This window comes from Esox lucius, chromosome 9, assembly GCF_011004845.1.
Source record: "Esox lucius isolate fEsoLuc1 chromosome 9, fEsoLuc1.pri, whole genome shotgun sequence".
NCBI classification, from domain to species: Eukaryota; Metazoa; Chordata; class Actinopteri; order Esociformes; family Esocidae; genus Esox; species Esox lucius.
Genome location: NC_047577.1, coordinates 15,616,248 through 15,639,950, shown reverse-complemented (window position 1 = coordinate 15,639,950; position 23,703 = coordinate 15,616,248). Strand labels below are relative to the sequence as shown.

General features: G+C 42.6%; 3 protein-coding genes and 1 long non-coding RNA gene across 5 annotated transcripts; 2 read left to right on the top strand and 2 right to left on the bottom strand.

Moving 5' to 3' along the window:
* The first annotated feature begins 108 nt into the window (after positions 1–108).
* LOC105012265 (arf-GAP with dual PH domain-containing protein 2) lies at positions 109–10,067 on the top strand. Of its 2 annotated transcripts, none has more exons than XM_029121881.2 (11): positions 109–279; positions 6,819–6,949; positions 7,089–7,180; positions 7,567–7,655; positions 7,834–7,946; positions 8,106–8,246; positions 8,821–8,904; positions 9,022–9,084; positions 9,193–9,270; positions 9,417–9,645; positions 9,760–10,067. In XM_029121881.2, the coding sequence occupies exons 1-11, from the start codon at positions 249–251 to the stop codon at positions 9,789–9,791; spliced, it is 1,083 nt and encodes a 360-aa protein (XP_028977714.1). In that variant the 5' UTR covers positions 109–248; the 3' UTR covers positions 9,792–10,067. The 2 variants fall into 2 exon arrangements, with proteins under 2 accessions (XP_028977714.1, XP_019905223.1); XM_020049664.2 differs by lacking the exon at positions 109–279 and adding an exon at positions 5,547–5,944.
* On the bottom strand, positions 1,800–5,383 carry tefm (transcription elongation factor, mitochondrial). The gene is made up of 4 exons (XM_010872962.5): positions 5,197–5,383; positions 4,617–5,086; positions 3,906–4,055; positions 1,800–2,632 (listed from the first exon to the last, which is right to left on the bottom strand). The coding sequence occupies exons 1-4, from the start codon at positions 5,237–5,239 to the stop codon at positions 2,192–2,194; spliced, it is 1,104 nt and encodes a 367-aa protein (XP_010871264.2). The 5' UTR covers positions 5,240–5,383; the 3' UTR covers positions 1,800–2,191.
* Positions 10,068–14,764: 4,697 nt separating the features above from the next.
* LOC109616075 lies at positions 14,765–15,253 on the top strand. The gene is made up of 3 exons (XR_002197139.2): positions 14,765–14,800; positions 15,043–15,129; positions 15,215–15,253. It is a non-coding gene; the product is annotated as an uncharacterized LOC109616075 (long non-coding RNA).
* A 1,433-nt stretch (positions 15,254–16,686) lies between these two features.
* On the bottom strand, positions 16,687–18,878 carry LOC117594900. The gene is made up of 5 exons (XM_034294425.1): positions 18,714–18,878; positions 18,505–18,617; positions 18,250–18,307; positions 17,836–17,905; positions 16,687–17,726 (listed from the first exon to the last, which is right to left on the bottom strand). Exons 1-5 carry the CDS (start codon positions 18,804–18,806, stop codon positions 17,221–17,223), a joined length of 840 nt encoding a protein of 279 aa, XP_034150316.1. The 5' UTR covers positions 18,807–18,878; the 3' UTR covers positions 16,687–17,220.
* Positions 18,879–23,703: the final 4,825 nt, after the last annotated feature.

The window sequence follows — 23,703 nt, the reverse complement described above, 5'->3', positions numbered from 1 at the left end:
CTCTGGCAGAGTGTCAGGACTGACACTACCCCCAGTGCCATGGTTATAAGTAGAACGTAAAGGACGTTTGTAGGGGTGTACTTTTTTGAAGGTGTGTGAGGTGACGGCCAATGACAAGCTTTGTTTGGGTTCATGTAGCCTACACTGAACGCTCCAGAAAGGAAAATATACGTAAGGAACGCAAGCAGAAGATAAAAGAGGGTAAATTTTTCATTTGATGGCGAGTGCTGAAGTTTGTGGGAACAGTGATGCAGAGTTGGCTACCTTTCTACTTGACAAGTAGGTTATATCGCCTCAATTAGCTAGTTGGCTAGATAGTCAAGGAAATATATATGTGTAATGATGACGGAGAAACAATACTACGTATAAAATCATTCGATGTTCTTGTTTATTCTATTTGTATGAACGCAGATACGTTTTAGGAACGTTTTTGGTTGAGAGAATAAGCTAACGAGTTAAATTGTGTCCGAGCAGACACTCCTTGATTCCATTTATTGTTGGAAAATAGCGTTACAACCTGGTGTTATCTGCAAAATTAAATAATGCATGCATCGTGGGTTGTTTGACTAAACCTTATGCATAAGCGATCATTGCTCAGAAGAAGCAATTATTTTGCCTTTTAGCTAGATTTAAGCTTGTGCAAACCGGTCGAAGTGCGCACATTATTGTTCCAGATAACGCGCAGACTAGCAGTTATGATTTCATATTCGTTAGATAGCCATCAACGAGTCTCTGAAATATGTCGATGCAACGCAATACATAGCCCAGATTATGTTTTGATTGGTTTAACTGTTTACTTTGTTTATTCTATGTTCCGTGGTTATGGAAAAGGGCCATCAACTTTAACCCCATTTAAAAATAAAAGTCTGTGTTCATTGTTCCAGCATTGATGGTTGGAAGTGACACTGCTTCAAACAGGTCAGTATGGTCATAGTTTGTAATGACAATGTCAGATCCTAATAGTTATAGAACCGATATACAACTCACTGCCGATAAGTGTCGTGAAGTTGCATAAAGCACCTTTAATGCTAATATAAAATAATTGTATAATTTAAATCCATTTGAAATCTCAATGATGTTATCATCCTCCCATTCAGACTCTGGAAAGCCTTATTTTATTTGGCTACTGATTAAATAAGTTATGACTATGTCAACTGTGTGGTGAATAGAACAGGGAAGAGCTGATTGTTTCTTTAAATATTTAGAATGTCAAGGGTATTATTCTGGTGACATGATTGATGCCATTGGCACTCACAAGGCTCTAGGTGGCTTTTCTGTTAATGCTGTTAAGGTCTGTATTGAACCCATCTTCAGTTGTTTGTTTTGATGTATTTTCGCCTTAGATTTCATCTTAAGCAATTGTAAGGCATGTTCAATCAGATTTGAGTCAGTCAAAAAACATTTTACCCTTTCACAATGAAAAACACTGTAGTCGGTATAGAATTATGTTTGGAGCCAATATGAAAATTCTTCGGTCATCCGGTTTAGTGGTCTTCCTTGGCCTACTAGGCCTTTGCAATTTCTGAGCCCACCAGTGCTCTGATGTTCCAAATGTTCAATATGTTAAAAAATACTATCCAAAACTGACAATTGATTGTATGTTTGATTTTTAAATCCCCAAAAATATACTGTCCCAATAACTGAGGACACTATTTAACAAACAGAATCTCCCTCCTATCCAATCTATTCTAATCTTGTCGTCTACCCATGGTGTTGACCAGAGACCAGGGGCTGGGATTCAAATTAACGTTTGTGACTAAACTGTTGGTCCAGTAAAATGGGAAGGTAACAAATTCAAATAGGTAGAAATTGGTTTTTATTCACTACATGAAAATTTAAGTGAAAAGGTACCCTTCACATGCACTACATCCTCACCCACTTCCTTGTTACCCACAAAAAATCGGTAGTGCCAGGAATTGGGGGGCCTCATTTTCACAGTAAAATGAGAAGCACATGTCTGTAGTCATATCACATGCTCCTGCCTCCATTACAAATATACACCTCCAATGCAACCGTCTGGGTGAACAGGTTGGAAGGGCTGTAGTTAGTATACACACACCAAACACTCGTCTTCATCAGACCTCCAATATGATCACATCACTAAGTCAGTCGTATACATTTGTTCATTAACCTACCAGTCTTTATCTCTGATGAGAGCAAGAGCATTAAAGACGTCCGTTCTTGTAACAAGCTACTTGGAATCACAGAGCAGCTCGTAGAACGCTACTGCTTGTAACAGCGCATCACACAGCTCCTCCCCGTTGTCCCGCCCCCTCATCTGGAAAGAGTTCCGGTATTTCACCAACAGGTCGTGTGGGAACCTCACTCTTGAAATCTTCTGGGTCACAGACTCGGTCATCATCCTTCGAACCGTCTGGGCTCCGCTAGTGCGTGATTCGCCCACCATGAGGTCAAAATGGCGGCCAGTGGCGGTGCGTATCATGTTTAGCACCTTAGGAGGAGCAGTGACGTCAGGATGGGTGTGGCGGGGCTCCAGCAGGGCAAACAGCATTGCCTCCACCGTCCGCATGTGGGCCATCACCGGGTAGAGGGTGGTGTTCTGCAATGAGATAGACGGCTTCTCCACCACAAAGAAGTCAGTCTTGGGGAGGTGGGAAACCACAGTAGAAATCTGTTGACAAGACGGAAATACGGTTTCATAGGTTGCATTCAGTTAAGGTGTCTTAGATGCAGGCAAATCTTGTTCCCAGACATTCCTGCCAGCATTTGCAGAAGTTCTGGATGAGCACTTCGACCAACGTCAGGCATTATGAAAGCCGTGAAATATTCCGGGGACGACTGTCACATTCTAAGGCATGGTTTAATTGGTTGATTCCACCGACCAATCATCTCCCACAACAGTTTTGTTTTTGTGCACAGAAACACCAATCGCTACATCACATATAATATTGCTGTAGAACCGCAGTGTACTCATGCAGCGCAGCTGAGCAGTCTCACTAGCTCTGACCAGCAGCATAACAACAAAGTTCTTACTTCATTACAACTTGTTCCTTATGACACAAAAAACTGTTGTATGCTATTTGTTGGTAGCATGAAGTGGTTGGCTCAGCCTTCGCAGTATTTTGACTAGCTAAAAGATGAGAACTACTTTACACTCCTACAGACGGTTTTCCAGGTGACGTCAAACTGACTTCAAGCAGGGATGAGTGCGTGTTTTGGAGGCAAAAGAAAGCAGAAACCAACGACACCTTGTTAGTTACTTCTGACTAGTGCATCGCCCTCTTGAAGCAATGTTTGTGAACATTTAACATGTAAAAGGGTTATACAGCCCCATTCCCGAAGACCAACTTTGAATGGTAGGCGCTGTGCATAATAGCGTGGGGACAAGTTTAGCTATGGGCATGTGTCTTGGAACAAACACGATTACTTACTTCGTCAGACTCAATATAAATTAATTATATTGCTTAATCTCCTCTAGACAACCTAAATGAGCTTTTTTCCACATGGCCGAGCAGTGTGAAAAAAAGTAGAAACGCTTGATGCAATCTTAAAATCTGGGGAATCAGTTGGGAGTTGTGTTCTAAAAGAAAGGGCCACAGATAGTGATGGCCATTCGAGGCTTCATTACTGTTCTTCTAGCAGCAGGATATTATGCTAGCAGTGCTAACTCTGATTATCTTTTTCGAAAATAAGCCATCATTGAAATATACATTTCATGTTTAATGTCCGTTCCAGTGTTATTCTTGTCTTTTCTTTTTCACAGACTAGATTGTTTCTTATATTGCTTTATACATTTCAATGGTGGCTTTTATTGTGATAAAGAAAATCTGAGTGTTGACAGCATAATATCCTGCTGCTAAAGTAACACCAATGAAGCCTCAAATGGCCATCACTAGCCACAGATATAACCGGAGAGGACGAAATAGTGCAAGGAAATTACTTACATCATCCAAGTATGCTGAAGCCATATAGGTTCCTTTCAGGAAGTTTGGGCAATCCTCATGTTTCCACTCCAGTACATTCATGCCCCGATCCACATGTGCCCAGGCTATTTTATTCACTCCACACACAATGGATACTATGGAACTGGCTTCCTGAAATGAGAAGATTATGATGAAGGAACAGTGGGATATTGTACGTCGCAGAGGTTTTTAACCCTCTCCTCTGGGACCCGCAGCCATCCGATATGTTTGACCTTTTCCAGAGCCAGTATACCTGATTTCACTTGTCAGCAAATCATCAAGGCCTTGACTATTGAGTTAGGTGGGCCTGTTTAGGGCTAAAGCATAATTGGGGAATGTTTAGGTGTCCCAGAGAAGAGGGTTGAAGACCTATGATAAGAAGTGGTGACTTGGGTTGAAAAGACAAGCAGAGGCCGAGTCTCAATTTGCATACTCGTACTGCATACAAAATGTACGTACTGCACCAGTGAAAAGTACGTAGTAAAGTACGTAGTCTACTATTAAGTCTATCTTAAGCAAGTATGCCAGTATTGGGACATACTACCGCGTCATGAAATTGATCTTCTTTGTCGCATAATAAAATCTATTAAAGTTAGCAAATCAACCCTCTTCCGTTGCACATGGGATTGTGCCCAAACCTCTTGGCACTGGCAGATGCTCTAGGAGTACTAGTAGTTGTGCTAACAAACTCACCTCTAGCCAAGTTCTCTCCACCTCTGGTCTGATGAACTTGGCTAGCTGGACCCTAAGTTTTCTTTTCTCCGTCTTCTGTGAGGGGTTGAGAATCGAATTGAAAACAGTGACAGCACTCTTGTGCTTCAGAAGCGGCACGTTAATTACGCTTTCCAGATCTTTAAATGGCCCATGTCTAGTCCTGTAATCCACAATGTTGACAGACTTTCGGCCACGCAACAGCTTTACAGCTGCGAGCTCCGACTCAGTCGCATTGTTGAGGATTTGCAGAATGACAGCTCGCTGCTCTGAAGTGTAGTAGGCATCTAGCGACTTGTGGTCGTCGCATGGAGTAATAGAAGAGAGAGTGCCATTTAGTGTTTCAAAGCCTGCAACAGGGATACGACTCCTCCAGCAGCACGTGCAGTTCAAATATCGAAATTCAAGCTCGGACTGTAAGCCCTTAGATCGGCAGAATAAACCATATTTCCCTGGAAGTTAAAGAACCAGAGATTGATTAGAAATTATGTTACAAGTGACACAATCTGTGCAATTCAAGTTAGAAATTACTAAACCGCTTTAATGAAAAATACCTGCATACCTCTCCGGGCGACTAAGGACAGAAATCGCCGGGCAACCCACATTCTAGATCTGTTTTTACAGCTAATTCATCTTCTACAGAAGAATGCAGGTTCTTTCAAAGAGCTTTTGCCCTTTAGATGAGTATCCGTCTCGCATCCGGGCGGAAACAACGATCATGTATCTGGGTTCCTAGGTACTTTTGTTTCCCCACATTATCTCCGGCTTTTTCTGCTTGTCAGAGGCCACTTTTCTGTGAAATGTAAACATCTTCAATTTTATATTTAATAGTATACTAATTATCTTAGTGGCATTAGCAAGATATAATCGAAAAGTCGATATAGTTTGTTAGAATATCTGCCATATAGTTTGGCTAGGCTATGTTCTTTTCTCACTCCTGTTTAAGGCCTCTTTCTATGTCCGTTAATAAATTATGCTTATCATCGAAACGCCCTTTTCAGTTCCACTATCCTTTGTTATTTTATGATGCGTCTTTTTCTAGAAGACAATACACTCAGTTGCCAGGCACTGAGTAAAGAGGAAATGTTATGTCAGTGAATGCGGACAGAGCTACAACAAAGGGAAAATCACGCCAACTCTGAAAATGGACTCTGAAAAAAAGTTATACATTTGGTAATTGGGACTTGATTGTTTGAAAAGTAGGCTAATAGCTGGCTCACTTATGGCAAGTAGTGAAAGGAATAAAAAAATCCTGCTTGACATGGTAAAACAGCCTAGCAACGACCACTGTGCAGATTGTGGGGCTCCAGGTGAGTGATATTGAAATGGCAAATATAAACCATTGTCCATTGCCTTACAAAAATAGTTTTAGAATAGGAATACATTTTATTTCAGGTTTTAACTAAAAACGCAAGTTTACACTGAAATGTTACATGCCTGCTACATCAGAACCTTTACGCATTTAATTTGAGTTAATTGACTATTAAAGCGTGTTGTTATTAATAGAATGTGGGTTCATTAAGACTGACAGTCTAAAGCAGTACATTATATTTGCATTTGGGGTGTTCTTGAATAACGATAGTAAATACTTTGCCTTGATTTTAGCTCTAGGTAAAAACTATTAATAAGTTATTTCATGTATATACATTACTATTAACCCCTTTTAGTGGGTAATATATTTAGGGAATCCGTTAATAATTTCGAAGTGTCACTTGGTACATTTCAATGAAAGGAAATAGCAGTGTTAGCAAAATTTTACATATATATATTATTTTTTTTCAGTTTAGTGTTACCACTACTATAGGCACAATGGCAACATAATGGTTAAGATTTTTGGGGGGTACTGAAACTGCCATGTAATGTAATTTAAAATAAAAATATTGAAAGAATATTGATTATGTTGCCCATGTGAACAGTATGGCTAATTGTATGACCATGGCACTTTTTGAATAGCCTCTTAAGGGGAAGTTAGAAATAATTTAGTCATTACATAATTACACCTGTTCCTCCTTCTCAGTAACTTTCAACAACATTCGCATGAGCTACAGTAAATCACACATCAAGGCTTGAAAGGCAACAAGTGCAAAAGGCTGTTTTACGGCATTGTTTGTGCACTATAGCAACATGGTTCAAGGGTATGCAAACACTGGTGTCTGACTGATATCATATGACTGTAATTCACAGATCCTGACTGGGCCTCATACAGACTGGGTGTGTTTGTATGTGTGAACTGCTCAGGTACGCATCGAGATTTGCCTGACATCAGCCGAATAAAGTCTATACATTTGGATTTCTGGGATGATTCCCTGGTGGAGGTACAGTTATATTCATGTTTATAATGTTACAAGATAATATGGTATTATGTTCTAAACATACATTTCATTGCGGTTTCTTAAAATATCTCTATTACACATATATTACATATGTCTTGTATCTTGTATCTCCCTACTGCAGTTCATGAAGACGAAGGGTAACGCTGCATCCAATGCCTTCTTTGAGAAGTGTGTCCCTGCATATTACTACCGCCCACAGCAGCATGACTGTGTGTAAGTAGGACGCCGTCACCAGCAAGATTGTCTTTCATTCACCTGAAACTTGTTGAACTGTCAACTGGCGGCTGGACTATTCTATGTTAATCAGAAGTTAGTATGTACGTAGTATGTACGTAGTTAAAGGGATACTATTTTGGATAATTTCCTATTACACAAAGTCAACTGGATTCATTGATACCATTTTCTGTGTCTCTGTGAGCAGTTTGAAGAAAGTTGTAGGTATTTTTTGGTTAGTGTTGCAGAATTAATGGTTATGGGGATACTAGCTAAATCTTCTTAAGGTTCCCGTTAGTCAAAAAAGCACAATTTTGTTGTTGTGTTACATGTGTTGATTCAAGCAGTTTGTAAACAATCATATTTTTATTTTGCCAACTTGGCAGCATTCTTAAAGATCAGTGGATACGTGCTAAATACGAGAGGAGAGAATTCACTGGAGAGAAACAATTCCTTCAACAAGTTTATAGTGCAGGTAATTGCCAAATATCGAGAAGCCCTAATGGATCAGTCACTTTTTTAAACATGTTTTGTAACACGATACATTTACATACCACTCTATCTACATGGTGAGACAGGTCCAAATGCATCAAAGTGCTGAGACAAGGAATACTAACTAAATCCAGAATTTGTGTTGTTTTGATCCCACCAAGACCTTTATGAAGGAATTCTGTGGAAGAAAGGAAAAGACAACAAGCAATTCCTGAAAAGGAGATTTGTGCTCTCTAAAACAGACTTCACCTTGAGATACTTTACAAAGGGGGATGTAAGTAGTTACTTTCCATATTTTCAGTTCAGCAAACATAATTAAAAAGAATGGGTTCTGGGAAGTCCCCCTGGGTTTAATAGAAGTTTAAAGGGACTTTCCATTTTAGCTGGCATTATGCTGTTGGCATTACATCTGCATTATTTACTCTATTCAAAGAAGCCCAAAGCAGTTATCTCCATGAAGAACATCGATGTTGTGTTCCAGCCAGAAAAGATAGACCATGCCCATGGGTTACAGATCTCCTACCTCGAGGAAGAACGCACTAGAAACCTGTTTGTATATCATGACAAGAGTCTGGTGAGAACCAAAGACAAAGCTTCTATCGGGGGGACGGGGATGTTTGGATTTGTTTCACACACAAGGAATGATCAGATTTGAGGTGCTTTGAGAGGGGCTGATTTCAGTGAAGAGAGAAAGATTAGTGTTTGAGTGTTATCTAGAGGTCTGTTATGTCATCGGCCATCTGATCTTAAATGATAACATGACAGGAGTGTGCCAAGTTGAGTATTCATTCTAAAAGCGTTTTTACCCTACAAAAAAGAGAGTTAAGTTTACACAAATATAAACTAAGAAAAGTTTGTGGGCAGGGATTTTTTACAATCCGCTGGTGTAGTGGACTTTTTTAAGCGAACAGACAGAACAGAGTCTGTGTTTTCCATATTCAGTAAAAAAGTTATAAAATCATAATTGGTCTAACATTAGGGACATCAATGAAATAAAGGGACCTGTGCTTGGATCTCAGTGAAATACACAAAGCTGTGCTTAGATCTGAATGAAATAAACAGGTCTGTGCTAAGATGTTAATTAAATGGGCCTGTGCTTGAATCTCAACCAATTAAATTGGGCCTTCATCTCTCTTTCCTACATTTAGGAAATCGTGTCCTGGTTTAATGCAATTCGGGCCACCCGATACGCTTACCTGAAGAAGATCTACCCTGATGCCAGGAACAGTGTTGTGAGTACAACATTTCTTGGGGTAGCAGTCTTGTACTGGCATACTTTCCCAGGTGACATTAACCCCTGGGACCTCCCCTGTACCGTTCTGTCTCTGTTTCTGTTTCTGTTTGTGCAGCTTGTACCTTTGATAACCAGAAGTAACATTAAAGAAGGTTACATGGAGAAAACGGGTCCAACGGTCAGTAACCTGTGAACTTTGTTGTACATGCTGAAATCGTATAGAGAGATGTGTAATTTGTCTCCGCACCACCGTCTCACCTCGTGTGCCTGTTGTGTTTGTACGCAGCAATGGGAGCCATTCAAGAAGAGATGGTTCATCCTTAACCTGTCAGACAGAAAGCTGTCCTACTTCAAAACTTCAGTGGTAATGAAAACCCAGCTCAGGATTTTAATTTAGTACATTTGCCGTTTTGTAAGTGCGGAGGAGAATTTTGTTATGGCGTGTGTTTATTTTAATCGGTTGGACGGACTTGTCTGTATGCGTGTCCGTGCATGTCTGTTGGTTCACAGGACGCCTTGGAACTGGGAGCCGTCTTCATCGGGACAGAAGCCCATGGCTACTCCGTGAGGGAGTGCCAGCCCAAGCAGGCCCGTGGAGGCAGGTGGAAGTTCGGGGTCACCCTGGATACTCCAGGCAGGCAGTTCGTCTTCCTGTGTGACCAAGAAGAAGACCAGAGGGAGTGGATAGAAGCCTTGAAAGAGGTCATGGCACAGCCCATGCTACTACAGCACTACAACAGTGAGAAAGCCACCCACCATCTGCCCATGTTTAGAATTCACCAGGCTGATTTTCATATGACTGGTCAATGGAAAGAGATTTTTTGAAAGTAAAAGCTGTTTTGTTTTATTTCAGCTGAGGCGAACATGAGAAGGATGAAAAAATGAATGGAACGCCACGACCAGAGTAAAGGAGAACAGGATTTGCAGGAAGAAACGTCAACTTGTGAGGCTGGCTGCGTATTTCAGCCAGACCTGTGGCGGAGGAGGCTTCTGGCAAGGGGTGATCAGTAAGTCATTATCATTGAAAACTGAGGCTAATGAAGCTGAGGATAATGAAACTGAGGCTAATGAGGCTCAACAAACTGAACAGCTGTGTCATGGTGCGGTGAGCAGCAGCGCCACCGTGCCATAGTTTCTCAGTTCCCATACCTCACAAACACATCCTGGACTGTCACATGTTTTCAATCCTTCACACCAGGTCCCAATTTGTATCGTTTGTATGTTTCCCCTCTGCTCCCCACATTGTGGCTCATTGTTCTTGTCATGTTTGGGTGTTGTGTATGTTGCCGTAGTTGTAAGTACTTGTGCTATTTCATATTGTCTTTTTGCTGCTTTAGTCAGCCCTTTGCTTTTGTGTGTTTGTGCTCGGTGTTTGTTTATTTCTTGTCTATTAAAGTCTCCACACCGACTACACCTGCCTGCACCTGGTTCCTTGTTCAAGCAACACATCACTGCACCACCTTTTGTGACAGAATGAGCCACCTCAACTGGAACCAGCAGGCAGTCCCTCCAGAGAGGAAATATACCTGGAGGGGCGATTGGGGGTCTGACTCCTTCTCATCGGACGAGGAAGAAGCAGTCTATGAGAGAGTGGAGGAGGATCCCCTTGGGGAGCAGTACTGGGGGTTGCCCCAAGACGGGTTCGGAGTGCCGCTGTGGGGCATGGACCAGTACGGAGTGGTCAAGCCCCTCACCAAAGAACAAGGGGAGCTGGTGAAGGGTCTCCTGCAGGACTTGCAGGAGGCAGGAAGGACAGGACGCAGGTGAGCCCAGAGGAAGAAGAGGGCGAGGTGCCCAACGCTCGGTCCGAGGTCCCCCCAGGAAAACTTTAGGGGGGGGCTGAGTGGGTGCCCGAGGGAAGCCCCGACGGCGCCCCCTCTATGTCCGGTGCCTCCTCGACCCCGTGCAGGCTGGCCAGGCTGTAGGCTGGCCATTAGGCACGCACTGCTTCCTGCTCTGCGGCCTTCCTTCCCCTGTCCCTGCGCCACAGCGCCGATCGCCCCCTGCTGCATTGGAGCAGCAGCCAGTGCCTCCTACCTGCCAGCAGCGGCAGCCAGCGCCCCCTGCTGCATTGGAGCAGCAGCCAGCGCCTCCTACCTGCCAGCAGCGGCAGCCAGCGCCCCCTGCTGCATTGGAGCAGCAGCCAGCGCCTCCTACCTGCCAGCAGCGGCAGTCAGCGCCCTCTGCTGCATTGGAGCAGCAGCCAGCGCCTCCTACCTGCCAGCAGCGGCAGTCAGCGCCCTCTGCTGCATTGGAGCAGCAGCCAGCGCCTCCTACCTGCCAGCAGCGGCAGTCAGCGCCCTCTGCTGCATTGGAGCAGCAGCCAGCGCCTCCTACCTGCCAGCAGCGGCAGTCAGCGCCCCCTGCTGCATTGGAGCAGCAGCCAGCGCCTCCTACCTGCCAGCAGCGGCAGTCAGCGCCCCCTGCTGCATTGGAGCAGCAGCCAGCGCCTCCTACGTGCCAGGAGCGGCATCCCGTGCCTCCATAGTGTGGGGAGGAGTGGCCTCTGCCGCCTGAGGCCGAGGAGGAGTGGCCTCTGCCGCCTGAGGCCGAGGAGGAGTGGCCTCTGCCGCCTGAGGCCGAGGAGGAGTGGCCTCTGCCGCCTGAGGCCGAGGAGGAGTGGTCAGAGGCCGGGAGAGCTCTTCCGGCTACCGACCCACCGTCGGCTCTCCCGGCCTCTGACCCTCCGTCGGCTCTCCCGGCCCCTGACCCTCCGTCGGCTCTCCCGGCCCCTGACCCTCCGCCGGCTCTCCCGGCCCCTGACCCTCCGCCGGCTCCGGATCTTCCGCCGGTTCTGCCTCCCCGGCCTGTCCCGACGGCTCCGCCGCCCTGGTTAGTCTCGGCTGTTCCGCCCCCTCGGCGGGTTTGTGCCGATGGGGGTTCTGCGCTGCCCCACCCCCCCTCCCTTGGGCTGGGGTTCGTCTTGGCCCGTCCGGTGGCCGGGCCTTTGGGGGGCGGTATTGTCATGGTGCGGTGAGCAGCTGCGCCACCGTGCCATAGTTTCTCAGTTCCCATACCTCACAAACACATCCCGGACTGTCACATGTTTTCAATCCTTCACACCAGGTCCCAATTTGTATCGTTTGTATGTGTATATATGTTTCCCCTCTGCTCCCCACATTGTGGCTCATTGTTCTTGTCATGTTTGGGTGTCGTGTATGTTGCCGTAGTTGTAAGTACTTGTGCTATTTCATATTGTCGTTTTTGCTGCTTTAGTCAGCCCTTTGCTTTTGTGTGTTTGTGCTCGGTGTTTGTTTATTTCTTGTCTATTAAAGTCTCCACACCGACTACACCTGCCTGCACCTGGTTCCTTGTTCAATCAACACATCACTGCACCACCTTTTGTGACAAGCTGTTGACGAAGACCAACGCTGTTAAACATCTCAAGCCACCATCATCCAGGGCAATGTGCCACCCTGCTACAGGACTACCTGTCATGATGGCTTTGGGGAGGAAACGGTGGATGAAATACAGTATATGTGTATATGTTTGCCTTATGTTTTTGCTTATGTCAAATGTCACTGGAAGGTACACTTGTCACTTTAGCAAGGTTTTGCATTATTGTGGCAAAGTAGCCCTTGTGGCTCAAGACCACCCCCCAGATGGGGAATACCTATTTAAGGATTGGCAAAGTCAAAAACAGCATTTCTATTTTTTATTTTCACACAAAGTTAAAGTAACATAGAACTTGTGAAAATTATGAGTGCCTTTTTGTGTAAGAGCTGCTGAGAATAAAATCCTGAGATGACAATGTAGGATGGAATTTGATAACGCAAAAGTTCTGATTGTACAGACCAATGAGTGGTCATCTTGGTCTAGACCATCCTATCAGCCATTCAGGGTGATGTATGTTTATATTTCTCTCATGTCAGTCACACAAATAAAATGTCATTAATGAGGCCAAATCCAGGTGTGCAACGCTGGTCGAGGCATACACAAGACTTAAAGTTGCTATTCCTGCTGAAGGTGGGTCTGAATACAAAAGGTTCTGAATAATAGTGTGTTTTCAATAAATTGAAAAAAATTTTACACCGAACAATTTAGAATGTCTGAATATTTCCTACAGGCAGGGTATATTTTTATAATTTCTGATATTTGTATCTATAGGAACCTATTGATTTCATAGGTATATGTTTCAAAGAGCCAGACTGAAAACACTGCTGCTAACCCCCCAATTGTTATGATCAATCTCATGAATATACCGTCTGAACATTAATTAACTGACTTTAGGACTATAGACATAAAGCTGTTCTATTATCTATGTTTAGGACCACATGCAGGCACTTTGCTTTGAGGTAGTTACCGATAGGTCTGGTTACAGTAGTGGAGTAGAGGCTACCGTTGCTGCTAGCAACTATGATTTCTGGCTCAGGAAAGTTTGGTTATCTAGCTGACATTATCTCTAGCTAATTACCTCCCGTCACGTATGCATGAGGTAGATATTTAGATTATCAGAGTGTTTTTTCTAAAACCGGCTACCATGGAGTAGTTAGCTAACGATATATATGAACAATAGTTGCAAAATGTATATTCGCTTGCTACCTCACGTTTTGTTTGATAGCTGGCAGTCTACTAGTAAGTTGGACTATTTTCACCTCACTCACAGCTAGCACCGAGACGACACCAGCCAAGAAAATACTTTAGTTAGATATACGGGAGTTTTCTTATGCAGAGAAAAGGGAGTGCTACAGTTAGCTTGCTATGAGACATTACATAGTTTATATAAATTGTTAGTTTACATACATTATTATTGCCAAACTTGCCATATCTATAATTTCAATTCCACCACCAATATTGCTGCTAGTTTTACTGTACTCTTTAAGGAGGTTGAGAGCCTCATTCCTGAAGGCACCCGGAAAGATTATCCTTTTTCTTCAAATATATTCATCCTTCGTCTCATCTATTGTTAATCTTAAAATATCCCTCATAAAAAACAAGCTTCTTTAACTTCTGTGTTTGTAAACATTGTAAATATACATCTATGAATTTGAACTGACAGCAATGACACAGCTGTAATGCAAGGTAGTGACTTATATCACTTCACCACTTGGGGGCCCCCCAAGTTATAATGTTTGAATGGCGTTTGTAGCTTCAACTGCTACTTTTTCAAATAAACGCCGTTATTATTACTGTTATCACTGCTGACCAACTAGACTTTCAGTAGATTTATACAATATGGCAAGGCAAAGGAGTTCCCATTTTTCGGCATTTGAAAAGATATTGCTAACTAAGCTAATGGAAGAGTTTGGCACATTAATTGAGGACAAGCGAACTGATAGCAATTCAGTGGACAAGAAGGACGAGACCTGGCTGTTGTTAGCTGAGCAAATTAATTGCTCAACTGGCATTAAGGAGAAGAGGGACAGGTCTCAATTTAAAGCCTGCTGGAAAAACTTAAAGGCAAAACCACAAAAGATGCGGCAGAAGAAAGACGGGGAAAGTTTCAGACCGGCGGAGGACCCCCACAAGTGACAATCGACTTTACTGAGATGATCCCGCAGCATATTTCCTTCCAAACTCTTACGACGATGCATGCGTACTGGATACAAATATATTGTTCGCCACAGAAGCGTTAGGTAAGCTTGCTAGCTACCACCTAAATTAATCAATAAACTGTAAAAACAAGGACACTATATTTAGGCAACGCTGTCAGGAGAACACTGATAGTACCTTGAAACTAGTAGGATCACTTTGTGACTTGGTTCTTTCGTACAGAAACAATTCTTGTTCAAAGTGTATAACATATAAGCTGTATGCTCTGAATTGGACAATACAACATGTGGATTATGACATTGTTTTACTACAATTTGATGAAACCCCGAAACAAACGAAGATCAAGTATTTTTTTGGTCATCAGACTGAAAATTACTGAACGCCGAGTCACCTACATAGCGGTGAGTTCTGTTCTGCGATATTATAATTAACTAGCGTTAAGTGTTTTTAGGTTACTGAGTATGAACGTAATGACGGTTTTGTATTAAACAAGGACTGTTTGCAACATTATATTAACATTCGATTAATGTCCCTTATAAGCTCGTAAAGCATGCAGGTGAATTTGAAAACGTAATAACAATTTGAAACTTGGAATGAAAATGTTTTGCTGGGTAAATGCTTACAAAACCTAAACTTTTCCTAGATACGTGAGAGACCGGACGTGTGTATGCCAGAGGAGTGAAAATCGTTCCAGCGAGATATTCCACGCCACCATGTAGAGGATTGCTGTGTGGGTTCATTCACTTAACCCAGATGCTTGTTATTAAAGCATGTTGCTTCCAATTTTAATTGTCCATTTCAATTTATTTTTCAAGTCAAGAAGGCAGAAGTAGGAGGAAGCTCTGCACAAGAAGGTAAGAATGAACATTTTGGCGGACACTGCGATTTGAGTTCCGATTGTAAAATAACCAGATATTTAGGACTGAATAATTAACTGTCGGTCTTTACTTTCAGAACATTTGGAGAAGATCAAGCGGCTGACTGAAGAGAAGGTCGAGGAGCTGGCTCTACAATCAGGTAAAAAACCTTTATGAAATTACATGGCAGTTTTATTTATTTCACTATTAAGCTATTGACATTTCATTGTACTTTTTAGCTTCTGATAAACGTCTGACTGAAGAGAATGTCGGCAATGACATTGGAGGCATCGGAATACTGGAGTAGGATGTTCCCGAATTCCTGCTGCTCCGTCACGCTGACCCACGGCAAGACCCTAAGAGCTTTACCCACGTTGCTGGCAGAAGCTTGCATTACTTGGCATGAGCAATGGACTTGGGAAAGGATCAAGCTAATTGTTATAGCCGGCAACTTTTGTGGCCTTTACCTCTGGGATCACCCGATCAACTTACCTCCTGTTATTTATCAGACCTCCGTTTTAATCGGGTGACGGCGCCAAGCGTCTTTGGTTATTTCACACTTGCCCTAGGATCTTTTTAGTTAGATTTTAAGTCTTTGGAGGGATTACACCAAACTCAGTTTACCAGGCACTGGAATGTAGCGTAAGGCGTAACCCACTGCAAGGTCAGTTAACTTCCACCCTGGCTTATGACACGAGTCCTAGATCTGGAACCGTCCTATCGATCAATCCTCCGACAGAGGAACTTTTTATGTTGCCACCCGGCGGTTCCTAACGCTCAAGAATATTTATAATTGTGCTTATTTAGAACCGGTTCACTCACCGAGCCTGAGGTACTGAGAGTGGACCCTATCGTACTTGCGTTGGCTTTATATAGCCTTTAGGTCCCCTTATGGTCCTTAAAATTTTTTTTCTGGTTTTCTCCAAGGCGTGGGTATTTCCCAGCTATAACTCACAAACCCTTTTTGAAAAATCTTATCTAACTAATGCTGATCCTCTGTCCGTCCAGGCATTCCCTGCTCAAAAGGGGCCAGAGGTCAGATCTTTTTTATGGCGGGGAATCAAGGATCATACTACTTCTCAGGAACAAATCCTGAATCAACCCACTTCTTTTGCCCTAAAATACTCTATCAAAATTACAATTACTTACCTTATTAAACCCAGAACAAACACCTCAAGGAATTAATGTAGTTTTTACCCAACCTTGGAGCAGACCAGTACCAAACACACTCTCACCGACGATCGCATCTATCCCTTTCTCTCAGTTGCCTGCAAGGGACCTGGACGGGGAACTGATATCGTCTCAAGGTCTAAGGTTGATTTATGGAGAACGCAGAATCTTACAGACTACTATCTATAGTAAAAACAGGGCTGCGGCTCTTATGATCAAACATTTGACAACCACACAAACAGACCAAGAGGAGACAGAGCTCTTACAAGTTCCTACCTTTATTTAGTCAATCACTAGTACAGACAGTGCTGGGTTCCGGAAGGGTCCAATAACCAAGAGTCAGATCAACTCTTCTCGAGTCTTCGCTCCAACAGCAAAAAAGCGTGCCGTTTTCAGACCCTCCAGGCCCTTTTATAATGTTTTTTAATCATGCCCTTTATGTAACCATACAATTTATGTAACCTTAGAATGATTGGTTTACCTCATGTATGAATGATATACATATTATACAACATTGTATAATTATTGGTTTATCACAATCACATGACCCCAGACTTTACCACCCCTCCCATAGTCCTTAGTTGGGGTCGATGTAGGCCCTCCCCATTTCTTCACAGAGCTGTTGAAAGTTTTCTGTTGTACTGGGGTCATTCGGTTCATACACAAACACCAAGGGGGAGAGGGGTAGTTGTACGTCATCCATCTCATGTCCTGGTGTAGATTGTTGATCCGTCTCCGTCGTCGGCTGTTGCTCCCGAAACCCTCGGCTCACCTCCTGTACTCTGCCCTTTTTCTCAACACACCTCAAGCTGCTTCGGGTTCACAGGAAGGTTACTCATTTGGATATTTGCTTGAATGTCCATCTGGGCATCAAGAACAGTAGCCTTGGAATCCAACAACGTGCTGTCGAACCCCAGAAGGTCGAAGGTTCTCACTCCCTCTTCAAGCTTGTTTGACACAGTGTCCACTATGTCCACAGCTACTTTAAAGGGCATGGTGCCAAGAATGGACAGTGGCACTTCTGTAAAGATTGTGGCAGCTGTCTCCTCCACCGGCTTGGCTACCTCCCTGATGGCTGACATCTGGTGTCTGACCAACCCATCTTCTGCCTCAGGGTCCTGGAGGATGTTACTCAAGGTGGAGTAAACAATCTCTGGACTGAAAGCTCCAGCAATTTCAGTAAACGTTGTAGGCCCCTCCTTTGACTGGTAAGGCAGATTACTAGGGAAGGTGGCCAAGATCAACTTGACCTCCAGATCTGCGGCTAGTTGGACCTTCTCCAGCATAATTTTAAGCCCCTCTGTGGTCACATTCAAAGAAGAGCAAAAAGAATGGAAATGAAATCAATAAGGTCCTCTCTGGTATATCTGGATTAGATAATAGCAAGAATAATTATAATGTAGTAGTACCTTTCTGCCAAACCGCAAAGACAGACAGTGCTTTGTGTCTAGCTCTCATACAGTCATACTGTTCAAGCCTCTTTGATTGCCAGATCAGTGCATAAAAGCATCATCTTAGTTAAGTCTTTGGATTCAACAGTGAACTCAAGTGGTTAAAAGCATTTTTCTAACATGGGAACAAATGAATGGGTTTCGCTTTCAGGGGGTGGGTCTATCCTAGTGCATTTGTCCTAAAGCAGTGGTTTTCAACTCTGGGCCTGAGGCCCAATTGTATTGCTGGGTATATTTTCTAACTGCTCATTCATTGTAGTCACTCAGAGTCCTTCATTAGAGGGTTAGAATGAAAACCATTAATACTCTGGGTCCTGAGTCCGTGAGATGACAACCACTGTCCTGTTACACTGCCTTTACTTGTGCCCTTACCAACTCAGAGAATAAGAGCTCCCTCCACTCTGTCCTCTCTGTGATCAATCCCTGATACCTTCAGGTGAATATGAAAACATAATAAGACTCTTGTCTGACTCATATCTATTTGTCTATCAAATCAACCTATCATATTGACCTAACAAAGTTACAGAATACAGATACACCTCCTAATTTTACTGATGTGTAAATTGTCTTTATAATAAACAACTGAAAGATTGCTTAGTTGCAGATCATATTTAAAGCTTGACTCACTCATCCATGAACTTCCACTTTGTCATGAGCCAATTGGTGAAGTGCTTCATGGTGAGGAACACAGGAACCTCCTGTTCTTGTTGCAGGATCATAAATTGTCTCATGATATTTCTCTGCAATGAAGATTTATCCATTAGATCCATAACCAGTCAACATGCCAATCATATTGGTAACATTCAATGACTGGTTTATCTTGGCTACAGTCTTACCTCAGAGTTATAGTGTACTTCCTCCCAGTTGGCGTGTATAGGGTCCATCTCTGGATCAGTAGTCGTGAGTTCTGGGTATAAAGATAGTGACATGTTTTTCGTGCCAATAAACACATTCAGTGTTCTGACTAGGCTATAGCGAGACTATTTAGAATACTTAACTGATAGGAAAAGTATGCAATGTCAAACGATGTACAGTGGAGAGAACAAGTATTTGATACATTGCTGATTTTGCAGGTTTTCGTACCTACAAAGCATGTAGAAGTCAAATTTTTATCATAGGTACACTTCAACTGTGAGAGACGGAATCTAAAACAAAAATCCAGAAAATCACATTGTATGATTTTATAATAATTTATCTGCATTTTATTGCATGACATAAGTATTTGATCATCTACCAACCAGTAAGAATTCCAGCTCTCACAGAACTTTTAGTTTTTCTTTAAGAAGCCCTCCTATTCTCCACTCCTTACCTGTTTTAACTGCACCTGTTTGAACTCGTTACCTGTATAAAAGACACCTGTCCACATAATCAAACAAACTCCAACCTCTCCACAATGGCCAAGATCAGAGAGCTGTGTAAGGACATCAGTGATAAAATTGTAGACCTGCACAAGGCTGGGATGGGCTACAGGACAATAGGCAAGCCGCTTGGTGAGAAGACAACAATTATTAGAAAATGGAAGAAGTTCAAGATGATGATGATCAGTCTCCATTGGTCTGGGACTCCATGCAAGATCTCACCTTGTGGGGCATCAATGATCATGAAAAAGGTGAGGGATCAGCCCAGAACTACACGGCAGGACCTGGTCAATGACCTGAAGAAAGCTGGGACCACAGTCTCAAAGAAAACCATTAGTAACACACTATGCCGTCATGGATTAAAATCCTGCAGCGCACGCAAGGTCCCCCTGCTCAAGCCAGCGCATGTCCAGGCCCATCTGAAGTTTGCCAATGACCATCTGGATGATCCAGAGTAGGAATGGGAGAAGGTCATGTGGTCTGATGAGACAAAAATAGAGCTTTTTGGTCTAAACTCCACTCGCCGTGTTTGGAAGAAGAAGGATGAGTACAACTCCAAGAACACCATCCCAACCGTGAAGCATGGAGGTGGAAACATTCTTTTGGGATGATTTTCTGCAAAGGGGACAGGACATGTATCGCGAGATCGTGGCCAACAACCTCCTTCCCTCAGTAAGAGCATTGAAGATGGGTCGTGGCTGGGTCTTCCAGCATGACAAACGACCTGAAACGCACAGCCAGGGAAACTAAGGAGTGGCTCCGTAAGAAGCATCTCAAGGTCCTGGAGTGGCCCAGCCAGTCTCCAGACCTGAACCCAATAGAAAATCTTTGGAGGGAGCTGAAATTCCTTATTGCCCAGCGACAGCCCCGAAACCTGAAGGATCTGGAGAAGGTCTGTATAGAGGAGTGGGCCAAAATCCCTGCTGCACTGTCTGCAAACCTGGTCAAGAACTACAGGAAACGTATGATCACTGTAATTGCAAACAAAGGTTTCTGTAACAAATATTAAGTTCTGCTTTTCTGATGTATCAAATACTTATTTCATGCAATAAAATGCAAATTAATTACAAAAACATCATACAACGTGATTTTCTGGATTTTTGTTTTAGATTCCGTCACTCACAGATGAAGAGTACCTATGATAAAAATGTGACTTCTACATGCTTTGTAAGTGGGAAAACCTGCAAAATCGGCCGTGTATCAAATACTTGAACTGACACACAAGACCCGGTTTACCAAAGTCGCGGAATCCCCATCTCAATATCGCAGTAGCTGCAATCCGGGTTGTCACTAAATACGCTCAATAAGGTATATCTGCAGACTGCTAGTTGGGGGTGTTACTTAATATGGGGGTTCCTGAATATTAAGTTCCGCCCACTGATGGTCACCATTGGTCAGTTTAAATTGGGGTTCCTGAATATTAATTTACACCCACTGATGGTCACCATTGGTCAGTTTAAATTGGGGTTCCTGAATATTAATTTACACCCACTGATGTTCGCCACTGGTCAGTTTGGGGACATCCTGGTTTGACACACGTTTCAACGTTAGGTGTCATTTATGGGTTTGATGTCATTACGTTGAGTGTACTAATGGAGGAGGATGAGTAAGCTAAAATTACAACTTTATCTCAGAGTCCATGTGATTTCATTCAATATAATTTCTCAAGATATAACACTAGGTTCAAGCGGTTCAAGCACTGAAATAGAAAAAATAAAATTATTTGCTTTGACTACATGTTGCAAAAGCGCTCTAGTCTGATTACGCTTGTACCAATTATGTAAAATAAAATGGTATTTTCCAATAACATTTAATTGTATTTTTTTTCTGAATTAAAATAGTTTGATAATATACAACTGAAATATATTAATTTAATGACTGAAGTGCCTCTAAAAAAAGTTGTAAGTGTTTTGGTTACAGTCAAGAATGAGTCACTGTTGGTTTAGAAAGCTGCGGAGGGCAGTTATAATACATACATATGCATATATACACTCACCTAAAGGATTATTAGGAACACCTGTTCAATTTCTCATTAATGCAATTATCTAATCAACCAATCACATGGCAGTTGCTTCAATGCATTTAGGGGTGTGGTCCTGGTCAAGACAATCTCCTGAACTATGTCAGAATGGGAAAGAAAGGTGATTTAAGCAATTTTGAGCGTGGCATGGTTGTTGGTGCCAGACGGGCCGGTCTGAGTATTTCACAATCTGCTCAGTTACTGGGATTTTCACGCACAACCATTTCTAGGGTTTACAAAGAATGGTGTGAAAAGGGAAAAACATCCAGTATGCAACAGTCCTGTGGGCGAAAATGCCTTGTTGATGCTAGAGGTCAGAGGAGAATGGGCCGACTAATTCAAGCTGATAGAAGAACAACTTTGACTGAAATAACCACTTGTTACAACCGAGGTATGCAGCAAAGCATTTGTGAAGCCACAACACGCACAACCTTGAGGCGGATGGGCTACAACAGCAGAAGACCCCAGCGGGTACCACTCATCTCCACTACAAATAGGAAAAAGAGGCTACAATTTGCACGAGCTCACCAAAATTGGACAGTTGAAGACTGGAAGAATGTTGCCTGGTCTGATGAGTCTCGATTTCTGTTGAGACATTCAGATGGCAGAGTCAGAATTTGGCTTAAACAAAATGAGAACATGGATCCATCATGCCTTGTTACCACTGAGCAGGCTGGTGGTGGTGGTGTAATGGTGTGGGGGATGTTTTCTTGGCACACTTTAGGCCCCTTAGTGCCAATTGGGCATCGTTTAAATGCCACGGCCTACCTGAACATTGTTTCTGACCATGTCCATCCCTTTATGACCACCATGTACCCATCCTCTGATGGCTACTTCCAGCAGGATAATGCACCATGTCACAAAGCTCAAATCATTTCAAATTGGTTTCTTGAACATGACAATGAGTTCACTGTACTGAAATGGCCCCCACAGTCACCAGATCTCAACCCAATAGGTGGAACGGGAGCTTCGTGCCCTGGATGTGCATCCCACCAATCTCCATCAACTGCAAGATGCTATCCTATCAATATGGGCCAACATTTCTAAAGAATGCTTTCAGCACCTTGTTGAATCAATGCCACGTAGAATTAAGGCAGTTCTGAAGGCAAAAGGGGGTCAAACACAGTATTAGTATGGTGTTCCTAATAATCCTTTAGGTGAGTGTACACATGCACAGTCATACTCACTATGCCTGCCATCGTCAGTTTTTCTTTGAGTAGCCATTGCTTGGTTGTATGTGATACAGTAGGCCATCAATAGGAGGTTGATGGTTGAGAATGCTGCTTATTGCAGTTATAATATAGTTGATCTGAGCTATACATTTAAAAAGTGAAACAGGCCTCCCTTTTGCACAAGTTTATACAGGATTACCATTTATGTATTTTCCATAGATTCAACATATTAGACAAATGTGAACATAATGTGTAAGGTACATTGTGCGGTGGACCTGTGAGCAACAACTTCAGTGTCAGCTAAACTGTTCTGAAGGTCCTTTGCTGGGACCTGTGGGTTCTGCTGTGTAGGTCTGACCAGTTTTCATACAAATCATTGTAATGGTTTCTCCTTCCTCTGACTTGCACTGTTCAATTTAACAGCAATCTTCTAGAAAGTTGAAATTGGTAACTGGAAGTGTGGAATTTTCTATAGCCTGTTGCAGAAAGGTGATACGTTTCAAATTGCATCATGTAGGTCAGGTCAACATCTGTTTACAGAACAACACATTTTTCCAGGGGTGCCTGGAAATATATATTTTTTTATTCTAGAGTAATGATGTAGTTATGGACTTAAAAAATTGTTGGGAGGAATGAAAGTGTTACATGTCTTGGAATTGATTCTCAGGTCTAATTTAACCCTTATCCTAAAAGTTGATTCAAAAAATAAATAAATTACAAGTAGAACAGGTCCAAAAGAGCACAACATACATTATTGAAAGTCAATTAAAATAGCCCCAAAATCTTAAAGTAAACAGCATAACCTAAAAATACAAAATTAAATGATATGCCAGTTAGACAATTAAACATTTAATTACCCCCATTAAATATTCTAAACATTACATTCCAACAATGACAAAACTAAACTGTTTCTTTATGTACTGTGTATTCAGCTTTGGCCAGATTATGTAGGCTTTGGCTTCATCCTATTATGTTGTATGGCCAGGTGAACCTTTCCAAAACACTGTACAGTTTACTTTTGCTAAAAAACTGATGTTCCTAGTCTCTTTGTCTCATCAAATTGTATTGTGTTTTCTGGATCTTGTAATTGTTGTTGTGTGGAAACCACCATTAGCTGATGGTTTAAAGACAGCAAATAGGTATCCTCATCAACAAACATAATTAACAGAGAAGCTCAAAAAGTCCTCTTTTGTCTATTTCATCCATGAATGTTTCAGTGTCTTCAGAATTATCAAACAACAACATGAATGGGGAGAGAGCTTATTGTTCCTCTTCT

Coding starts and splice junctions, on each gene's coding strand:
- tefm (XM_010872962.5), bottom strand. CDS start 5,239: ATGTGGGTTGCCCGGCGATTTCTGTCCTTAGTCGCCCGGAGAG. Junction 4,056..4,616: donor TGGAGAGAACTTGGCTAGAG/GTGAGTTTGTTA, acceptor TTCTCATTTCAG/GAAGCCAGTTCCATAGTATC. Junction 2,633..3,905: donor CTTCAGCATACTTGGATGAT/GTAAGTAATTTC, acceptor TCTTGTCAACAG/ATTTCTACTGTGGTTTCCCA.
- LOC105012265 (XM_020049664.2), top strand. CDS start 5,857: ATGGCAAGTAGTGAAAGGAATAAAAAAATCCTGCTTGACATGGTAAAA. Junction 5,945..6,818: donor TGCAGATTGTGGGGCTCCAG/GTGAGTGATATT, acceptor TGTAATTCACAG/ATCCTGACTGGGCCTCATAC. Junction 8,247..8,820: donor TATATCATGACAAGAGTCTG/GTGAGAACCAAA, acceptor TCCTACATTTAG/GAAATCGTGTCCTGGTTTAA.
- LOC117594900 (XM_034294425.1), bottom strand. CDS start 18,806: ATGTCACTATCTTTATACCCAGAACTCACGACTACTGATCCAGAGATG. Junction 18,308..18,504: donor AAGTGGAAGTTCATGGATGA/GTGAGTCAAGCT, acceptor ATTCACCTGAAG/GTATCAGGGATTGATCACAG. Junction 17,727..17,835: donor CTTTGCGGTTTGGCAGAAAG/GTACTACTACAT, acceptor ATGTGACCACAG/AGGGGCTTAAAATTATGCTG.